This window comes from Megascapheus bottae, chromosome 20, assembly GCF_031878675.1.
Source record: "Megascapheus bottae isolate mThoBot1 chromosome 20, mThoBot2.hap1, whole genome shotgun sequence".
Classification (NCBI taxonomy): Eukaryota; Metazoa; Chordata; class Mammalia; order Rodentia; family Geomyidae; genus Megascapheus; species Megascapheus bottae.
In genome coordinates this window covers 8,450,387-8,472,600 of record NC_143528.1, presented here as the reverse complement: position 1 = coordinate 8,472,600, position 22,214 = coordinate 8,450,387, and the positions used below count along the sequence as shown (strand labels likewise).

Here is a 22,214-nt window from a genome sequence, read left to right as displayed (position 1 = left end):
AGAATTCAAGTACTTCACACTACAGCCCTTCTACTTGACAAGCATGAAGGTCACAGGTCTCCTACAGGGTCCCAGCTCCTCATGTTCCAAGGAACAGCACAGAGGAGGTGCTAGAGGGGTAGCTGTGTGGACCTGGATGTGCTGGTACTTAAATACTTCCAGAAGCTTTATGAAATACAAACCTGGCACTAAAGACCCCAGCGATGGGGATGGGGTGGGCATGTGTGGAAGAGAGTGTTGCCTTTGGTGGTTAAATGGCACTGCTTACTGTGTAACATTGAGACCCAGGAATATTATTCGGAAGTGGACAGCAATACAGGCATGATCTGAGAGGCAGGGCCTAAGGCAAGTTAAAGAGCAGAATCTGTGTCTATACTCCTAGCTATGCAGGAGGCTGAGTTCTGAGGATGAGGGCTAAAAGAGCCATTCCAGGCAGAAAAGTTCATGGACTCTTCCCTAGGGCTGGAGATGTGGTTTATGCGGCACAGTTCCTACTTCACAAATGTGAGGTCCTGAGTCCAAACCTGAGTAAAGCCAATAAAAAAATAAATAAAGGGCGGGGCGCAGTGGCTCATGCCTATAATCCTAGCTACTCAAGAGGTTGAGATCTGAGGATCAAGGCTCAAAGCCAGCTGGGACACAAAAGGACCTGAGACTTATCTCCAACTGACCTCTAGAAAACAGGAAGCGGGGCTTGGCTCAAGGGTAGAAAAGTAGACTTCAGCTGAAGATCTCAGGGACAGTGCCCAGGACAGTTCAAGTCCCAGGACCCACAATAAATAAATAAAGGGGCCTGGAGTTTGGTCTAGTAGTAAAGTGCTTGCCTAGCATGCACGAACACCCAGGTTTGAGTCCTTGTACCATATACATAGAAAAAACCAGAAGTGGCACTGTGGCGCAAGTAGTAAAGCATTAGCTTTGAGAAAGCCCAAAGACAGTGCTCAGGCCCTGAGTTCAAGCCCCAGGACTGGCATAGATAGATAGATAGATAGATAGATAGATAGATAGATAGATAGATAGATAGATAGATAGATGGATAGATATAGATAGATAGATAGATAGATAGATAGATAGATAGATAGATAGATAGATAGATAGATAAATGTTTCTTCTTCCCAGGGGGACTTAGTACTGATTACTGTTGCAACTCCTCATGGGACTTTGTACCTCTCCAAAAGGATAATGGTTTTCTGCAGACATTAAAATCCAAGTCAGAGAACCCACTAGAGAATTAAATGTTGAAGGTGGCAGAGAAAATGATTCCCTCGAACATTTGTAATTACATTATTGTTTTACTTTTCTGACTTATGCCTGACCTGACAATCAATAGTTGTCATTTGGATATACATTATGGGTCTCCACCATTGCATCATTAAAGAAATGTTACCATAATCACTGCAAATACTATTCATATCACTGAACTATCGGCCACTTTCTTTTTCTTCCCCCCTCTTTTTTTGCGAGGGGGGGGAACTCTGGCACTAGGATTTGAATTCAGGGCATTGTTTGCATTTTGCTGCTATTATAGAGATTGAGTGTCACAGACTTTGCCCTGGCTGGCTCTGAGCTAAGATCCTCTATGTCTTAGCTTCCTATGTAGTTAGGATTACAGGTATGAGCCCGAAGTGGCAGTTTTTTGTTTTTCTTCCTTCCTTCTTCCCTTTCTTTTCCTTCCACCGTTTTCTTTTTTCTTCCTTCCTTTCTTTCTTTTCATTTCGCTTTGTTTTATTTAGAACAAGATCATGCTCTAGCCCAGACTAGATTGGAACTTACTTAGGCTGACCTGAAACTCATGGCCTTCCAGCCTGTTTTTCAAGCGGTAAAATTACAGATGTGTGGGCTTCACCTTTTTGGGGGTGTGGCGGGAAGGGTGGTTCTAGGACTTAAACTCGGTGCCTGAGTACTGTCCCTGAACTTCTCTGTGTTCCAGGCTAGCACTCTACCACTTGAGCCACAGTACCACCACTTCCGTTTTTTTCTGAGTTATTTACTGGAGATAGGAGTCTCACAGACTTTTCCACTGGGTCTGGCTTTTAAACCTCAATCCTCACCTATTAGTCTCCCGAATAGCTAGGATTACAGGTATGATCCATTGGTGCCTACCATGGGCTTGACGTTTATTATTAATTGTAAGTGCTGAGCATTGAATCTAGGATCTTCAACATGCTAGGGAAGCACTCTACCACTGAGTTACACCCAAGCCCCAGTATCAATCACTGTCTTGAGAAAGTGCACATATATAACCTATATTAAATATTATACATATTTTATACTGCAAATTATAAAATGATACCTCTTGTGTCACCTCTTCCTCTTCTGAACACATGTTGTGGTTTCTTGTTGAGATTGTCAAATAGGGAAAGAATCCGAATCTACGCCAAAGCACAAAGTTGACACTGAAGTTCTGTCTCTAATCTTCCAGTTTATCAGGAAAAAAACTAAATGGACATGATTCTTATTCTTCAATACCATCAGTAGAAATTTAATGCTATTGTGTGGCAAACAACTTAATATTTTCCATAGAATGATCAGTTTGTTCTTGTCTCCAGTCTGTCCACACCTGTCCTTCTGAACCTGGCAGAGAGTCAGAAACACAGAAGGTGTTTTTGTTCAATGTAGACTAAAGAATCTAGTATACGTCAGGGAATGAGTGTTAAGGGTACAATAGCTTGAATGAGAAATGTCCTCATTTGAATACTTGGGACCCAGCTGGTGGTGCTATTTTGGGAGGCAGTGGAAATTTAGGAGGTGAGTCCTGGGTCACTGGGAGGGAGATGTGAGCTTTTGAAGGTTGTAACTGGTTGTCAGTCCCTGGTGTTCTCTGCATCCTGGCTACCATGAAGTGAAAAGCTTCCTCTGTCACACTCTTGCTCTCTTCTATCTGGGTAGGTGGAGCCAAAGACGGTGGGTTGAACCCTTTGGAATCATGAGCCCAAATAAATCTTGCCTTCTTTAAGTTGTTCTCTTAGGCATTTTGGTCACAGTTACTTAACACTGACACAGGAAGGAAACCATGACAAAATTGAGGGAGGTGTGAAAACCCTTAGTGATATTTGCATTTGTGCTTTGGTCCTGGTACTTATCGTGGTTAATTATGTAATTATGGTTGAATCATTTGATTTCCTCACCATTCTTGGCCTAATCCAAAATTCGGAGCTATCCAGAGGAAGAAAGTATATTATTTCTTGTAAAAAAGCTTCGTGGGTTAAGTGCTCAGTCTTCCCAATGACCAAATGGTGTATGTTTGCCACAGACAAAACCTCTGTTGTTGCTGTATCTGACTTTGGTACCTGGTGCATTGTTGTACATTTATTTGCTTTTTTAAATCAGGGAAGAGAAGGGGGAAAATAAAATGAGTCAAAGGACAAAGGATAAACCAGTGAAACAGTGATATTCACAAGACATGTGTTGGAAATGAACTCTACAACTTGGGAGGGGGAGGGAAAATGAGAGAAAACATGGGAAGGGGTAACCATGTTCAAGTAATGTACCCACTACTATACAGAGGGGTTACTATACTGTAACCCCTCTGTACATCACTATGGTAATTTAAAAAAAAAACATTTAGTTGGAATCCCAGGATATATGATTATTACTCAGCCTCTGCCATTTTCCCTTTGAAAGGCATTCGGGTACAAACTTATTTGAACAGTACTCTGCATGTCATGGTTGTCCTTGAATATTTAGTGAACATAGAAAATAACTGGTTTTGTCAGATGTTTTAAAGCTGGATCAAAATTATTTTAACTTTTTGCTGTTCCTGAGGCTTTAACTTAGAGCCTGCATTTGGTCCCCAAGATTTTCTTTTACACAAGGCTACAGTTCCACCACTTGAGCCACAGCTCCACTTCCTTTTGGTGGTTAATTCATGGACTCTTCTTCCCCAACTAGCTTTGAACCACAGTTCTCAGATCTCAGTCTCCTGAGTATGTAGGATTACAGGTATAAGCCACCAATGCCTGATCCAAATGTGTTCTTGGCTACTCTGAACAGTCCAGTGATTGGAGGTTTGCTACATTTGATAAACGTGTATTCATTCTTGTAGCTCAGAAAGAATAAAGGCAGCACATAACAACTGCCATTTTGAGTTTTTAACTTTCATTTTCTGTGTGGGCCCACAGGAAATGTTTCCTTCTTTCCACTTTCACCTGATTAAACTCTTTACAAAAACTCACTTTCCAAACTCCCCTTTTAGTGAAATTCACTGAAATGCTAATCATGCATAGATCTCAAAGCCTGGGCTCATGTCTCTCCATAATCCTTATTACTCAGGACACTGAGATCTGAGGATCTTGGTTTAAAGCCAGCCTAGGCAGGAGACATCTCCAATTAACCACCAGAAAATGAGTGGTAGAGTCCTAACTGAGCATAAATAGGGTTAGGGCCAGTGCCCAGGCCCTCAGGTCAAGCCCTACAACAGACTTAAAAAACAAAAAAAAAAGGCTTATACATGTATGCACAGTCTGATGGCCCAGGAAGCAGGCCTTATTAGAAACACGGAACTAAATAACAAGACGGCAGCAGCTGTCGATATATACCTGGCCAGATAATATCCAGTTTCCCCTTCTCTGTGCTCAGAAGGCTGAGAGCTGAGGTTCATGGTTCAAAGCAACTCAGGCAGACTAGTCCATGAGACCATTTCCAATTAACTAGCAAAACAGAACCAGAACTGGAGCTCAAGTAATAGAGTAGCATCCCTGAGGGTCTTGGCCTCAAGCCTCACTAGCACATGTGCACATGTGCATGCGTGCATATAGCTGCATCTATCAATTTTTTCTTATAGAGATAAGAAAGCTTTGTGCACAAGTCTGACATGGGGAGGAGGAATTGGGAGGGGGCAGTATTAGAGTTCTGTTCCCTCTCTTGGCAGAGCAGCCAAGCCCAGGACACAACCATAAGCAAACTCTGGTTAGAGAAACATGTTATTAAATTTATTTTCTTTAAATACATAGCATTCTCCCATCCTCACCCACTCTGGAGAGAAGATTCCCATCCCCTCAGTTGAGAGGGGTGGGAATCCCATTTGCAAAGCCTGAGATGTTGAGGATAAAGTATAAAAATACTATTTACAAAGGGGAAGGCAGGTTTCTGTTGCTCCTGTAACCAAGTCACCCCCTCACCCTAGGCTCCTTTCGCTCATTTAGGGGAAAAACAAAAACCTGGGTGTAAGTTGAGCATAAAACAAGCCCTTCTTCCATAGGGGTTCTCAAACCCCACACCATAGAATAGGAAGCTCTGAGATTCATTGAGAGAGGAAGGAAAAGAGGAGGGAGAGAGTGGATAGCACCTCAGATCCTAACAGAGGAAGGATTTCCCAGTCCCTGTAGTCAGCCAGTCCTGGCCATCCTTGTTCTGATAGGTCCCTTGTAAACATTGACTTTGTCCTCATATACTTCCACATTCCACCCCATTTTACAAAGAGCCTTCTCACCTCCCAGGCCCTCATTCTCTCATGTTTTCCTTTCTAAGGAAGTTGGGTGAAGGAGTGGTGAGGCAGACCCAGCTCATCCCTTCCAGGTAAGTGCCTCTTGTCCTCCTCCGGGGAACTCTGCAGAGTTTGCTCTGTGTTTATGGCCAGAAGAAGGTGATCTCCTTCCCTGAGCGGAGATGAGGCAGGTGGGCAGATCAGTACTGGGTTTGCAATAGTCTGGTTTGGCTGAGGTCTTCAGTACTAAGTAACAGGAAAGGGAGTTTCAGGAGGCAAAAGGCAAGGCAAGTCTGGCACTGGTCTCACTCTGTTGAGAAAGCCCAGAGCCCTCTCCTTTTGGTAAGTATGACTGTCACCACCCAATAGTTTTGTCCATTGTAGCTGTGCAAATGGGACTAGGTGCCTCATGTCAAGAGGTGTTCTCCAGCTTCTCTGGAGGCGGCTCTCACACCAGCTCATCCAATAGGATCCCAATGCTCTGTGTGGCCTCTGTAGGTCCAGCAATGGGCTTGTTGCACATGGGGCAGACACAGCGAACTTCCAGCCATTTCACCAGACACCTGTGGATGAGAGAAATATTACCTCTCTAAGATATCCCAGACTGCTCCACTTACCCTCAGAACAAGTACCCAACCTAACCCATCCGAATTTCTAGTAAATGACAAGACACGATAGACCCTTGGGTCTCACTGGCAGGTTGGAGGTGACAGGGGTTAGAAGAGACTCCCTGATTATTGACCAGAGACTCCTCTATAGGGCAGCCCTGACCACATCTCCACATACTTGCGGTGGAAGGCATGTTGGCATGGAAGTACACCTAGCTCATCCTTCCCCTTGAAGTCTTCAAGACAGACTGCGCAGGTTTGCTGTAGAGAAAAGAGTGTTGTAAGACAGAGAAGGAGATTATTAACCATCCAGAATATCCATGACTACATCTTTGGACAAGAAAAGGAAGATCCAGCCCAGTCCTCTCCCGCCTTGTTTTATACATCTGTGTTCCTGACAGTGAGATGGGCACTGTCCATGCCTGGCACTCTACCACGTGAGCCATGGCACTACTTCTAGAGTTTTCTGTGATTTAACTGAAGATGAGAGTCTCATAGACTTTCCTCCTCCAGTTGGCTTTGAGCCACAAATCCTCAGACAGTAGCCTCCTGAGCAGCAAGGATTACAACAGGCCTAAACAAACAGTTCCTGGACCAGTTAAATTCTTCAAATCTAGACTTCAGTTCTTGTACGTTAACCTCCGTGATTGTCCCTGCATTATTCTTATGAAAGAAAGCATAGGAGACATCTAAGCCTAAGTTTATAAGACAAATTGTTATGAACTCGAGGTATAATAGCAGACATCAAAAACAAGAGGGAAATGATGGCATGTCTACGAAGTCTCGTGCTTGGTGATGCTGGAATCCTCCCCACTCCCAGACAACCACAAAAACTCTCTGGTTAGGAAGGTCTGTGGCTATGGGAAATGAGGTGACCTCAAAGGCATAGATGGGACAGATCAGAAAAAGTCAGGATTGAGGAGCACATTGAGAGGGAGTAACAGAGAGAAGGAAAGTTACTGCAAGCCGAGTGCTGGTGGCTCACACCTGTAATCCTAGCCACTGGAGGCTGAGATCGGAAGATCATAGTTTGAAGTCAACTTGGGCAGTAAGGTCCCCAACAGACTCTTATCTCCAATTAACCACTCAAAAACTGGAAGTGGAGCTATGGCTCAAATTGGTAGAGTACTAGCCTTGAACAACAACAACAAAAAGCTCAGGGACACCCAGGTCCCGAGAAAAGAATTGTAGAGGAGTGCAGTGTGCCTTACTAGCTAGAGGGCCACGCAGGACACTTACCCCATACAGCTGTAACTTCTTGGCATCCCCTTTAAGAACCACCTAGGGAGGGAAGAGGAGGTGTGAGAGCTGAAGGCCTCAATTATACAAAGGAGTCAATGAGGTAATCCTAGTCTTTCCCAGGGGGCATTCCAGTCTCTGCTGAAAGTGAACATCTCTGGGCAGACTGGATTAGCCCAGCTTGAGGACAGTACAGGAGAGCTGGCCTCAGGGAGGCCTAGGGAGAGAGGCCATGGAAACTCAGGCAAGTAGAGCTTGGGCTCCTATCCCCCTTCCCCTTCATCAGGATAAATGGGAACCCATGAAAGGCGAGTTACCTCCTTATAGCCGTATCGTTCACTCTGGGCCTGGTTCCGGAGTTTGCTGGGGAGAAGAAAAGGGAGATGGCAGGTTATTATTCTTCCTTTGCGTAGACAGATCCATGGCTTTTAGCTGGGCTGGCTGTATACGTGGGCATCCTTCTAGCACTGAGGAAGGGAGCTTTATTCCACAGCTATCACAGGTCAGGTTGAACTCAAGAGTTCACTAAGGACTCTGACCTTTACTAATTTACTGTCAGGCAGGAAGAATCTCCATGAAATACTCCAAAGAGCTCTTTCTCTCCTCCCTCCCCCACCCCCAACCATTCCCAGGAGGTAAATTTCTTCAGATGTGCCTATAGAAGATACACAGGGAGTTACACTGATATTATTGGTAGGGATATTTCCATAACTCCAGCATAACAGGATAAGTAAGTTTCTGTTGACTCTGGGGAATTTTCCACTCAAAGAATACAAGAAATTCTGGAATCAAAGCACACTTGTCTTCAGTGCCAGACAAACTACCCAGACGACATCTTCTTTGTTCTCTCCTTTTCATTCTAAGCCAGTGGCCTGCAGACTGCCTAACTCCCAAAAGCCAAAACATGGCATGTTGTTACTAATAGCAATGGCATAATAGTTCACCAAGGACATGTTGTGTGTCACTCCCAGGACGACATTGTTCAGCATGTTCTCACTAGATCCAAAAAACTTTGAAGAGGGGGACATTTTCCTTTTTATAGATGAGACCAGTGGGGCCCAAAGAAACGAAGCAATTTGCCCAAACTTCGCAGAGCTAGTTGGCAGGAGTGCCTGGATCTGAATCAAGATCTATGCAATTACAGAGCTTGTCCTTTACCAGAGAACACAACCTGTCCCATTAGGGTGGACTACACCACAATCTTGAATAGGTAAGGTGATTTGGAAACACAGCCTGCCATTTCATGAAGTCTGTTCTGAATGGCTCACTGTGCAAATGGCTCAGACTGTCATCATTCACTGGTTTTACACTGTTTTAATTTTCAGTGGGGGAAACTTTCATTCTGAACCCTTCAGTCAAGTTCTGTTTGCCTTTGATTTTGAGAAACAGGGTTTTGCTATGCAGCTCACACTGGCCTTAAACTCGGGATCCTTTTGCTAGATCTACAAGCATGCACTCCTGTGTACAGCTGCAGATAACTTTACATGGCCTCTTACCCAACAGCAGTTAAGAAAAGATGGAAACTAATAGGGCTTTTTCTCACCTTTGTACTCAACACCAGCATTCTACCACTTTGAGCTATTTCTCATTTTCTGGTGGTTAATTGGACATAAGAGTCTCACAGCCTTTCCTGCCTGGGCTGGCTTTGAATCACAATCCTCAGATCTCAGGCTCCTGAGTAGTCAGTATTACAGGCACGAGCCACCAGTGCGTGGCTCAGTTTATATATTCTGCTTTTGCACATTAACAGGGTGACAGAGACCCAGCAAAGTTTACAGAGAATGGATTGCTAGCCAGACTTAGAATAGAACCTGAAATCGTTAGCGGCTGGGATGCTCCCTGGGTCACATAAGAGGCAGAAGGTGTAGGCAGGCTATGCCCTGGATGGTGCAGGGTAGATAAGATCAAGCTACAATCCTCCTCTATCCTTCCTGACAGGAGGTCATGTGACCTGGCAAGCCTGTGTTCCTGGAGCTTGGGGAGAAGTCTGGTCCAAGTGGATTTCTGCCAGGATTGGGGCTGAGGTAAGCACAGCCAATGTCCCTTTCTTTTCTCTCCACCTGTGCTTTCTGCTCATTGCAGAGTGTGGCAGAATGCCTAACCAGACCTCCTATTGTCCTATTATTTACTGGCAGGGAACTCCTTAATCTAGAAAAAAAAAAAGGTTTTTGTTTTTATTCAGTTTGAAATAGGATGGATCACCCCTATATATTATCACCATCCTCCTGCCTCCTCCTATTGAATGCTGGGATTATTAAGTGTCTATCACCTAGCTCAGGGAAAAAAAAAGTTTTCATATATAATGCAGTTATTTCTTGCCTCAGTTTCCAAGAGGAAGGGGCACTGCCCCGCACTAAAGCAGGCTGGGATAAGAAGACACGTTTCCATGATCAGGAATCTCTTAACAATCTCCATTATGCGATATGGCAGTAGTAAACAGTAAATGGCCTACGTATGGTTTGTTTGTGTTCTGTTTTGCTTGCATGGTTCTGGGGTCAAAGCCATACTAGGAAAGTACTTTACTAATCTACATCCCACTCTCAGCCACAGAGTCACTTCCGGCTTTCTGGTGGTTAATTGTAGATAAGAGTCTCTCATGACTTTTGCTTTCGTGCTCAGGCTGGCTTTGAACTGTGATCCTCAGATCTCAGCCTCCTGAGTAGCTAGGATTACAGATGTGAGCCACCACACCTGGCTGCCTGCAACATTTCTATACTTGCATAAATGTGCAAGGAGCCTCTCTACTTGTCAGGCCCTAAGAGTGGCATCACCTGTCTGGCCCATAGTACCAGGAACCTCCAGCCTTAGAATGGAGAAGGGCTTCAGAGCTGAACCTTCATCCTACAGAAAACAATTCAGCTCAGGAGGGATTAGATCATGTTAAAAACAGGGCTGAAAAGGTTGTTGTAAAGAAAACAGAGCAGAAAGCAAAGACCTTGGGCATTCCAGCTGGGGAAGGAGAGCCAACAGCTTTGGACAGGTGGCCTTCTCAGCTGCTGGTTGAGCAAAGCAACTAAAAATACTCCAGTTTCAATGAGCCCATTTGTAGCCACTGCCAGCAGGCTCTCCCTTTCCTCTTTTCCCTTTTAGAACAAACAATACAGCCAGATCCTGAAAATAATTGTTCCTTTCCTGTCTATTTGTACTCTACTAGCCCTTCCATCCTGTGTAGGACAAGGGCAGCTCAGAGTGGGAGAAGAAGGGGGTGCTGGCTTTCGTTCATGAGCTCACCAGGTCAGGAGCAGTGGTTATGAGCCAATTTTGGCTGAGAAGGAAACTGAGACTCAAGGAGAGGAAGTGGCTTCTGAGCTTGTATGTCTTTCTATATATAGGCACATGTAGGACGTATTAGTGAGTATCTGGACCTATGAGACTCCAGGGTCAACTGACTTCAGGACAGAAGGCAGGATGATAAAGGAGCAGATTACTGCAGAAGGGGCAGGTGGTCTTGAGCAGCACTATAGTGTGAACAGCCTTAGTATCATGGGGTCACAGGGCTGTGCTTTTCTGGTCCAAAGAGACACCAATCAATGGTATTCAGCTCCCCAGTCTGTTTTTCTGTAGGATCCCAGTACCCAGCTGTAAGGGGAAGGCCACAGTCGCCACAGCGGCTCCCCTACTTCCCATGCAAGGGACAGACGGCAAACAAACATATGGAAGGAATCTGAAATGAAAGACTCATTGTTCCCAGATTAGCCCATCTCAGCATCTCTCTGGATGTCATGACCTTGGGCAGATCCTTAACTGTCAGGGCATGAATGTCTTCATTTATACAGTGGGCAAATACTTAAATTGCAGTATTAGTCTGAGAATTAAGTGGGATATATGATTTACAAAATGCTGAACACATGCTTGACACACACAAAGGCCCTTGACAAAGACTAAGCTGACAACTTAAGGTCACACCTATTATTGGCCCTTAGGAAATACTGGTTACCTATTTCCTGGGTAGAATGATGGTCTCTGGATTTTCTTCTGTTGCCGATCTTTGCCCTTTGGAATGTGGCATGACTCTGTGTGTGTGTGTGTGTGTGTATACAAAACACTAAGTCTCTATGTGCATGTAGAAAGAGCTGGTTTTATATGTGCCTCCAAGTCACATAGAAGTCAATCTTTCCTATTAGCTTTCAGGTAATTAGGTAAATTACTAGACTTGGGGTTTTAGGTATTCTGTCACTGGTAAGACTTGTTTAAAGGAGGAAGCTTAGCATTCAAGAAGGGAGAGCTGGGTGTGGTGGCTCATGCCTGTAATCCTAGCTACTCAGGAGGCTGAGATCTGAGAATCAAGGTTCAAAGCCAGCCCGGGCACAAAAGAACCTGAGACTCTTGTCTCCAGTTAACCTCTAGAAAATGGGAAGTGGGGTTTGGCTCTCAGGTAGAGTGGTAGCCTTGAGCTGAAGAGCTCAGAGACTGTACCCAGGCCAAGTTCAAGCCCCATGACTCACCAAAAAAAAAAAAAAAAAGGAGGGAGAAGGGGCCGGGAGTTTGGCCTAGGAGTAGAGTGCTTGCCGAGCATACATGAAGACTGGGGTTCAAGTCCTTGGTACCACATACATCGAAAAAAAGAAGCTGGAAGTGGTGCTGTGGCTCAAGTGGTAGAGCTGTAGCCTTGAGAAAGTCCAGGGACAGTGCTCAGGCCCTGAGTTCTAGGGCCAAGACTGGCAAAAAAAAGGAGGGGGGGAGAAGGAGGAACAAGAGCCATGCACTAGTGGCTCATTACTGATCCTATTCTCCTATCTACTCAGGAGACTGAGATCTAAGGATCATGTCTCAAAGCGTTCTGGGCAGAAAGGTTTATGACATTGAACCACTGCAAGGCTAGAAGTGGAGAGGTGATTCATGAGGTAGAGCATGAGCCTTGAGTGCAAAAACTCAGGGACAGCAACTAGGCCCTGAGATCAAGCAACAGGACTGGTATCAAAAAGCCAGATGTGCTGTATCTCAAGTGGTAGAGCTCTAGCCTTGAGAAAGCCCGAGGACAGTGATCAGGACAGTGAGTTTAAGCCCCAGGTCTGGCAAAAGAACAAAAAAAACAAGTACCTCTCTGGACTGGGAATGTAGCGTATAGGTAGAATGCTTGCCTAGCATGCATGAAGCCCTGGGTTCAACTTCTTAGTACCACAGAAAAAGCTAGAAGTGGCACTGTTGCTCAAGTGGTAGAGTGCTAGCCTTGAGTTTTAGCTCCAGGACTGGAGCTAGGGAAAAAGAAAAAAAGCTCTTCAGATATGGTTAACATATCTAGATGGTCAGCATCTAGAGAATAGACAAGAGGATTTGCCTGGAGGGCAAAAACAAAACAACAACAAAGAAACAAACAAAAAAACCGTATGCTTCTGGCATAATTGGTGACCACCTATTCCTACTAGAGAACTCAAGTCAGGAGGAGACCACTGAATTAAGGGACCAGTAACTCAGTTACTCAGCCTGACAGTAAGTAATACAGGCCTAGAGGTAGGATGCAGTCCAACCCCTCAGTGACCTTATATGCTCTGGGACAACTTGATAGGCTGATAGAAATAGAAACACAGATCTCAGAGAAGGGTAGGCGAAGAGCAAGCAGCACTAGGCAAAAGGCTTTGCTTTAGGACCCTCACTCAGCCTTCCCCTGCCATGTTCTTTTTGCCTTGTCTCTGCTCACAGATTGATCAGTAACCCCACACACCTGATGAAATAACAACAGAAGATGAGACTGAGCATGAAGAGGAAAATGCCAGTGCCGAAGATGACCATGTAGATGTTGAGAGGAAGGTCCTGGAAACTGATGGGTGGCATTGAGCAGGACTTGTTGGTGCTAACCAGTCCCAGGCCACAGAAACACCCTGCAAAAGAAGATGGAAAAACTGAGTTAGTCACTTACTGCAGGGGTTAATGTCATACTATGTCACTCCTACATGAACGACAGGAGCTATATTAGATCTGGGTTTTTTGTTTTGTTTTGTTTTGTTGGTTCTAACCCTGGGGCTTGAACATGGCTTGGGTGCAGTCCCTGTGCTTCCCCCCCCCCCCTACTCCAACCCCTTCAAGGCTAGTGCTCTATCACTTGGGCTACAGCTGCATTTCCAGGTGGAAGTGATGGTCAGAAAGTAGGAAACCTCAGTTTTATAAGTGGCTCAAAAAATGCATATAGAACCAAACAGAAGAGGCCTGGGTGAGAAACCATTTGGGTGCTGACCCACCTCTCCCTAGCTAACTAGATGACCTTTAAGAAGTTAGGTTTCACTTTGTCATAGAAAAAAACTAGCAAAATATACAGGCTGAAAATGATGGGGTAAGAAACTGGCTTTGTAAATTGCAAAGTGCAACTGCAAAGGTCATTTGTCATTATTAAGCCACCTGCTTTGAAAGACAAGCTGTGCCAGGACTAGAATAGAAAATGTTCACTCCAAGACCGGGCCACTGTTCCAGAAAGTGGCAGTGGGGGTGGGGAGCTTTAGCTTTCCTTACTGGCTCCTTCCTACTCAAAGCCTTAAGGCACTGTGCCACAGGCCCCGTGGATCCCTGGGAGGTGGTTAGACATGCAGAATCTCAGTCCTACACTGAACAAATGAATGAGAATCATGGACTCCCTTGCACCTGTAGTTTGAAAAGCACTGGCTAGCGACTAGCTGCCTCCCTTTCCACAGACCTCAGGAATAGTAGTGGCTCTCTAATTGTGGTAGTCCCCTCTTTGCCAGGATTTGGTAATGCTGGCACGTGATCAGGTTCTGGGCAAAGAAACAAACTGAAGGAAAGCTTTTTTTCTTGTGTCTCCCTAATACACCAAGGCTGGAAGCCAAGCTGTAGCTGGAAAGAAAACAGACTGATAAGATAGAAAGCCAAAGGCTGAGCATGGTAGTGGCAAAGGGAAAGGTTAAGAGGCCTTGATTAATGAGAATAAGCTGAATTCCAACCACATTCTCATGCTACCAAATTTATTTTATTTTTAAACAGATGGGATCTTGCTCTATATGTTGCCCAACTGGAACTAGAATTGCTGGGTTTAAGTGATCCTTCTGAGTGGTAAACTATAGGGACATGCTAATGCACCTGTCCTCTAATTTCATACCTGTAAATCCACAGTAAAATGATACCTTCCCAACAATAAGGGGGAAAAGTCCCTCTATCATTACACCATCCACACATAGTCTTCACAGTTCATACGAGGTCAGACTTTGAAAGTCCCTCTATGTTCAGGCTGTGGATTCTTCTCTGGGATCTTGGTTAGGAGTTAGGACCCATACTGTACAACAGAATTCTAGCTGATAATTACCAGGGCTACCACAACTCAGTGTTAGGCCAGCTAAAAAGATTAGAATCAATTCTAACATGTTGTTATGGCTTGGAAACTGTTACCCTGTTCACGGGTAGAACATATGCCTCTATGCCTCTGGTTCTATTTGGGAAGGCTGTGAAAACTTTGGAGTGTATTAACTGGAGGCAGATCTTTGAGAACTTAATTTCTGGCTGCCATAATGTGAAGTCACATCATCCCCACCACAATGGACTGGAACCTCTGAAACCAAGAGCAAAATAAATCTTCCCTGCTAAGTTAATTGCCCTCAGACATTCAGCCAGGGATAAGAAAGCTAACACATACACATAGTCCATCTTATTCCTCTTTCTACCTTATATCCAACTAATAACCACAAACTTCCATCCAAACTCTGCGCCTTATCTTACTGTCACCTCTTTTTTCTTTTCTGTGATGGCACTGGGGTTTGAACTCAGGGTCCTGAGTGCTGAACTCAAAATTAACTAGCACTCTACCACTCCCACTTCTGGCTATTTGATGGTTAATTAGAAATAAAAGTCTTATAGACTTTCCTGCCCAGACTAGCTTCAAACTGTGATCTTCAGATCTTAACCCCTTGAGAAGCTAAAATTACAGGCATGACCCACCAGTGCTTGGCCACATCCTTTTTTTACATACTACCTAACCTGCTGTCTCCTAAAACATGTCATCATTCTTTCTAGTTCCTTTTCTAATTACCCTCTATGTCTGACACATCCTCCCATTTTATATTTTAAACTCCTGGTTGGCTTCAAATCGTCCTTCCAATATCTTGCTAGTGTTCTCTAACACAATCTCCAATGGGCCAGTCTCTTCACTATCTCTTGTCCAGTCCTGTCCCTACCTGCTTGAAGTTTGTTTGTTTTTGTTTGTTCTCCCCCCCCCCCCAACTGAGCCATAGCTTCACTTCTGGCTATTTTGGTGATCAGAGTCTCAAAGATGTTCCTGCCCTGGCTGGCTTCCAATCACAATCCTTAGATCTCAGCCTCCTGAGAAGCTAGATCTACAGTCTTGAGCCACCAGCACCTTGCTTGTTCATTCACCTTTCCTTGCCTAGGATTTCCTGGGCTTTTCTTAAGTCTGCAAGGCCTGGATTTTGGGATGTTCCAGTGACCCTTTTCTGTCTGAATTCTATTGAGCTGAGGGCCTGCTTCAATTGTGGGCTCTTGCTTACTCAAGCGTTAGCCAGGTAGTGCTGCTGGTTCTTGCCTATAGCTACTCAGAAGGCTGAGATCTGAAGCTCACAGTTCAAGGACAGCCAGGGCCAGGCACCGGTAATCCTAGGTACATGAGGCTGGATCTGAAGATCCTGGTTCAAAGCCAGCTTGGGCTAGAAAGTCCATGAGACTTTTATCTCCAATTAACCACCTGAAAACCAGAAGTGGTGTTGAGGCATAAAGTGGGGGAGCAGTAGCCTTGAGGGAAAAAGCTCAGGGACAGCACCCACACCCTGAGTTCAAGACCCACAATTGACCAAAAATAAAAAATATTAAAAAAAAAAAAGACAGCCCATGCAGACAAATTTGAGATAATCTTACTTAAATCAATTGGTAAAAATTGGAAGTGGAGGTAGGGCAAGGTGTAGAGTGCCATCCTTCAGTAAACATACAAACAAAAGTACAAGGTGGGCTGGGAGTTTGGCTTAGTGGTAGAGTGGTGCCTAATGGTGCTTGCCTAGCACCAGTTTGATTCCTCAGTACCACATACACAGAAAAAGCCAGAAGTGGTGTTGTGGCTCAAGTGATAGAGCTCTAGCCTTGAGAAGCCTAAGGAAGGGCTCAGGCCCTGAGTTCAAGCCCCAGGACTGGGGAAAAAAAAAAGGAGTGCAAGGCTCAGAACTTAAGTGCCAATACTAGCTTATATACAAAAAAGTATCTTAAATAGTCCAAATGTCACTGGGAATCAACTTAATTTTGCTCAACATGTCCTAAGTTTTTTAGGATACAAGTAAGTGTCTACACTGAAACAAGAATGAGAGCCAACAAATGGACACAGTCAGTACATCTGACGATATCTGAGGAGATTAACTTCGACTTCCACTAATTCTCCAATGCCTAGGCTAGATCTTGTCTTGATTACTTGTTAATAATTCCTCACTTTCTTTACACAATCTGGTCTTCTTGGCAAAAAGCTCCAACTTCAAAGAAAGACTGAGGTTTGGGAAAACTGCCCAGAAACTGCCCTCAACTAAATAAATGACCAATCAGCCAACAAGTATTGTTGTGGGACTGCTTTATGCTCTGCCCTAGACCTTGTGGAGAAACAGCAAGCAAAATAAGTTCTTGTTCTAAAGGACTTCTTGATTAGGAGGAAATTAAAAGAAATAATTAGCTACTATCCTTTACTTTGCCCAGCAGAAAGCCTCTTGCTTCTAGGATCCAAGCACCCTTCACCTTATTCAAATATTTGCTCTTATTGGGCAAAGGAGATTAACTTTCCATGAAGACTTCTGGATGGGCTGGCAGATCATCAATTGTCACTTTTACACAAGCAAAAGGTCCCAGGCTTTCCCTTCCAGAAAACCAAAGCTTCCTTGCTTCTTACCATTGAATGAGGACCATCCCCAAGTCCTGTCCCCAGTTTGTCTGGGCTCTTCCATGTGTGTTTTATGAGATGGATCCAGCTACTTTGGGGTCCCTAAGAAAGTCAATGGTTTCCTGTTCTGGGAACTTGCAGCTGTGGCAGAGACTATTGTTTCAAAAGGGGCAAATACAAGTTGCCTGAAGGCACACTGGCCCCAACAAATCCTGAAGCAGTTATCTGTTCCATCTTTTCCTGTCCCTGGCAGTTCCAAGATTAAGTGTGTGAACTTCAGTCCTTTTTTGTGTGTTCATGCTACTCCTGGGGCTTGATGTCAGAGTCCATGTACTACCCTTGAGCTTTTGTGTTCATGGCTAGTGCTCTCCCACTTGAATCACATGTACATGAGAATTTGATGATAAGGAATTGTCATTAAATGGCATCTTGCTGGCACTCAACTTTTCCATTTTGGATTTTAGATTCTTCAGATTAAAGATATTTAACATGTTACTGCTATTTATCAAGACTTTTTTTTTTTTTTTTTTTTTGCCAGTCCTGGGGCTTGACCTCAGGGCCTGAGCATTATCCTTGGGCTTTTTCCTCAAGGTTAGCTCTCTGCCACTTGAGCCACAGCACCCCTTCTGGCTTTTCTATGCATGTGGTACCAAGGAATTGAACCTGGATCTTTGTGTATGCTAGGCAAGCACTCTACTACTAGGCCAAACTCCCGACCCCTATTACTGCTATTTACCAAAGAGAAATGGGAAATGATATAATGGCCAAAAGTGGGTAATGGAGTTTTCCTTTAAAAATTTTTTTTGTTGAAGAATTTATTAATGTTGATTTTTACATCATATTTTAAATGGCATGTTTAACAAACAAGTGTTCAAGGAGGGAATCTCTATTGAGGCTGTGGAGGAAGATGCCTTTTAGAGAGGCCAAAGCTCAGGGCATGCACTGTAAGGCTGGACCTGTTGACACTGCAGTGGGCATCCATTTAGCTTCAGGTTGTCTTGTTTTTGTATATAGTGACATAGCATTTGCTGCCATTCTTAGCTGTGGAAAGTGGGGGGTCAGCTGGCATGAGAAGTGTATTTTTTTTTTAGTTAAGTGTGGTAGGTTTTAAACCCTTTGTTTTTACACAAATGAGAGATGGGCCAATCATGGCGCTCCCCTACTCTAAGATATTCACAAGCAGACAGATCAATAGGTTTTTTTTTATTCCTCATCCTCTTCCTCATCTTCATCTTCCACCCTTTTCCAGGCAAGTTTAGTAAGACCTTTTGCTCCATCAAATTTCCCTTTAGATTTATAATCAGCACACATCCTTTTCATACTTCTGTCAGCTTAGCAGCCTTGGTGATGTAGGGATGTTTCTCACTGTCACTTAAGTTGTTCCACATCTCACCCAACTTGTTGGCCACATCACCAATGGAGATGCCAGGGTTTGTAGACTTGATCTTTGGGCAAAATTCTGAGCAGAAGAGGAAAAATCCAGATGGTGGTCTTTTGGGGGCATTGGGGTCCTTTTTCTTCTTGCCTCCCTTAGCTGGTCCATAATCCTTCATCTCACGATCATAGCGAACTTTGTCTAATTTTGCCATCTCATCAAATTTAGATTTCTCCTTCCCAGACATTGTCTTCCATCTCTCTGAGCATTTCTTGGAAAATTCTGCAAAACTGATAGAAACCTCCGGGTTTTTCTTCTTATGCTCTTCCCTGCATGTCTGCACAAAGAAGGCATATGCAGACATCTTGCCCTTTGGTTTTTTGGGGGTCACCTTTACCCATGTTGACTGTATTGTTTGCTAGTCTCTCCTTTAAAATTTGTAAGGTCAGAGAACTTCGGCCCCAGGAAATAGGGTCTCAGAAAAGAGGTTGCTTTTTCAGTGAAGTCAAAGAATTAGATCCATAGGTCACTTTAAGAAGTGAAAGTACAAGCTGGGCATGGCTCACCCCTGTAATCCTAGCTATTTAAGAGGCTGAGATCTGAGGATCACGGTTCAAAGCCAGCCTGGGCACTAAAGAACCTGAGACTCTTATCTCCAATTAATCTCTAGAAAGTGTTAAGTGAGGCTGTGGTTCTAGGGGTAGGGTGGTAACCTTGAGCTGAAGAGCTCAGGGACAGGCCCAAGCCCAGAGTTCAAGCCCCATTACCCACAAAGAAAGAAAGAAAGAACGAAAGAAAGAAAGAAAGAAAGAAAGAAAGGAAGAGAGAGAGAAAGGAAGAGAGAGAGAAAGAGAGAGAGAAAGAAAGAGAGAGAGAAAGAAAGAGAGAGAGAAAGAAAGAAAGAAAATGAATAGAAAAATAAATAGAAGTGGAAGCAGCTGGGTGTGGTGGCTTATACCTGTACTCCTAGCTATTCAGGAGGCTGAGATCTGAGGATTGCAATTCAAAGCAGCCTGGGCACTAAAGTCTATGAGCTTTATCTCCAAATAACCACCAGAAAATGAGAAATGATGCTGTGGCTCAAGGGGTAGGGCAGTAGTCTTGAGCTGAAGAGCTCAGGGGCAACACCCAGGCCCAAGAGTTCAAGCCCCTGAACGCACCAAAAAAAAAAAAAAAAAAAAGATGACATGAAAGTAGGAGCCGCAAGCCTGGCCTAGTGCTAGAGTGTGCACTTAGCATGCATGAAGCCTGGGTTTGGATTCCTTGGTAACACATAAAAAAAGCAGCAAGTGGTGCTGTGGCTCAAGTGGTAGAGTGCTAGCCTTGAGAAAGCTCACGGATAGTGTCCAGGCCCTGAGTTCTAGCCCCAGGACTGGCAAAAAAAAAAAAAAGTGGAAGTAGCTGGGCACTGGTGGCTCATGCCTGTAGCTGTTCAGGACAGAGACCTGAGGATTAAGGTTGGAAAATCTGTCAGAGCAGGAAAATCCTTGAGACTCAATTAACGACCAAAGTCCAGAAGTGGAGCTGTGAATCCAGTGGTAGGTAGAACACTTGAGCCAAACAGCCTAAGGACAGCACCCAGACCAGGCACAACTTTAATCCTAGCTAGTCAGAAGGCTGTGATCTAAGGTGGTTAGAAGCCATCCTGGACAGGTTAAGGCTGTGAGACTCAGCTCCAATAAACTATACAAAAAAAGCCAAAAGTGCTGCCTGTTGCTCACTCAATTGAGGGCAAATAGGCTCAGGGACTGCACCGAGGCCCTGTGTTCAAGCCCTAGGACTGGAACGAGGCCGGGGTGTGGGGGTAGGGGGCTGTAAATGGAACCAGACAATGTAATGAGGATGCGATCAGAGGATCTCAGGGACAGCACCCAGGCCCTGAGTTCAAGCCAAGTCCCGTACAAAAATAAGTGAAATAATTGAAAGTAAGTACAGTGTTTAGCATGAACCAGATCCTCTGAATCACAGGAAAGAAAAGTGGAAATTTCCCAGAAGAAGACAGAACAGGATTACTGGCAGCTGCCTTCGCTCTCTTCCCTAAGTCTCTGTCTCCATTGTCTTGCCAACCTTATGAAGAAAGCAGAAGCCTGAACTTCAGAAGAAGGCCTCCTCTCAGCTGGCAGGCTGAGCGCAGGAATGACGTCAGAGAAGGGCTGGCCAAGAAAGACCCGAGGCTCTGGGAACTGCTTCTTCCAGCCAGCCGGGAATCTCTGACTCTCCTAGCTAAGATGCTCACAACACCCATCCTCCGCCTCCTCTCCCACACAGCCCGCCCATCACAGACGGCTTGGTTCATTTTCAGGAAATTAGAACCAACTAGTTAAAAAAAAAAAAAAGGAGGAAGGGGGCGGGAGGGGGAGAACATTCATACACGCTGCCCAAACTGTCTTAAAAGCCTCTTGCAATCTACTCTCTAGAATGGATCAAAGCACCATCGGCTTCATCCCGCTCGGCCCCCAAACTCCTCCAACCTTAGACGATCGCCGCCAGGACGCGGAGGCCCACGGGGGTGGGGATGGGGTACCAGTTCTGAGGCTCGGAAGACCTTCCTCCCTCGCTTATACCTGGGGGAGCAATCCAGACCCAAGCCTAACCTGTGTCCTCACCTGAACCGGCCCCGAGGCTCGGGTGAGATGGGCAGACTGGGGCGACTGTCACCGTGTGTGGCCGGGTTTAGGGGTGCAGTCACGACCCAGACTCACCACAGCGGACCCCACCGTCCAGGGCCTAAGAAAGCACAGCCCCTGCCCGAGGCCAGCTTGCAGCGCCGGGATAGCTAGCCGGGCGCCCAGGGTGCCTATTGGCCAGGGTGAACCCGTCAGTCCGGCGACCCTCTTCCCCACTCGGCGTCGGTTCCCCCCCACTCGCCACCGCCGCCCCCCCGCAACCCAATGGGGAGCCAACAAAGGGCCGCGGCGCCGCCCGCGCGTGCAGCCCCGCACGCGGCGGCGTCTATTTAAAATTGCCTGCGAAGTTTCAGGCCGGGAACTTGAGCTCCCTCTAGGAGATCCCGGCCCGAGCGCGGATTTCATTCTCCGCCAACCGCCACAACAAAGAACAGAGCCCTAGCGCACAAAGGCGAGGAAGCGGGCATTGGAGCCAAGGGGCCGGCACAAAGGCTGGGGAACACCCTAGGCTCCCCCGCCTCCGGCCTGCCCCAAGACCCTTCCAGACCGACCCTCACCCGGCCAGGGACCGGCGACGTCCGACTCCGTGGGGAGGGGAGCAGAGGTGGGCGCCAGGACGCCGAGGGAGAACTTTGGCTCCCACGGGGCGTCGCGCCCCTCGGCCGAGGTGCCTCCGCGGGAACTCGAGCCAGCCCCTTCCCGCCCCGGGACTCACCGTTACACCACTGGAATGGGTGCATCAATGAGGTCTCAGTCGGCTCCCTCCGGGGAACGAAAGCAGGGCTGCGGGAATGGCCGGCTGGGTGGGCGCACCGGCTGGGGTCCGCCGGCAGGACGCACCGGCGCAGTGTGAGACGGCCGACCTTCTCCAGAAGTTCGGGGCTGGGGGCTCGCACTCGTCCACCGAGCGGCAGAGCGCGAAGACCAGGGAACCGTCTCCCCGCGCAAAGCACCTGCGAGGAAAGGCACGAAGGGCCCGGGCCGGGGAGCTGCGGGAAGACACGGGGACCGCCCCCCGGATCGCAGGAGCTCTTGGCCAGCGGACGCAGCTGCGCGCAGGTCTCACGGAGCGGACTCGAGCGCAAGGCGAATGCAGACACCCGGCCCTGCACCCCCTCTTCCGAAGACTGCCCAG

At 46.0% G+C, this 22,214-nt stretch overlaps 1 protein-coding gene and 1 pseudogene across 1 annotated transcript; both read right to left on the bottom strand.

Moving 5' to 3' along the window:
* Positions 1-4,885: 4,885 nt before the first annotated feature.
* On the bottom strand, positions 4,886-21,952 carry Rnf122 (ring finger protein 122). Its single transcript, XM_090353755.1, has 6 exons — positions 21,795-21,952; positions 12,935-13,091; positions 7,590-7,635; positions 7,273-7,314; positions 6,212-6,294; positions 4,886-5,988 (listed from the first exon to the last, which is right to left on the bottom strand). Exons 1-6 carry the CDS (start codon positions 21,817-21,819, stop codon positions 5,874-5,876), a joined length of 468 nt encoding a protein of 155 aa, XP_090209881.1. The 5' UTR covers positions 21,820-21,952; the 3' UTR covers positions 4,886-5,873.
* On the bottom strand, positions 18,033-18,862 carry LOC150049136 (high mobility group protein B3 pseudogene; annotated as a pseudogene).
* Positions 21,953-22,214: the final 262 nt, after the last annotated feature.

Coding starts and splice junctions, on each gene's coding strand:
- Rnf122 (XM_090353755.1), bottom strand. CDS start 21,819: ATGCACCCATTCCAGTGGTGTAACG. Junction 6,295..7,272: donor AGAAGTTACAGCTGTATGGG/GTAAGTGTCCTG, acceptor TTTTCTCTACAG/CAAACCTGCGCAGTCTGTCT. Junction 5,989..6,211: donor CAACATGCCTTCCACCGCAA/GTATGTGGAGAT, acceptor TCTCATCCACAG/GTGTCTGGTGAAATGGCTGG.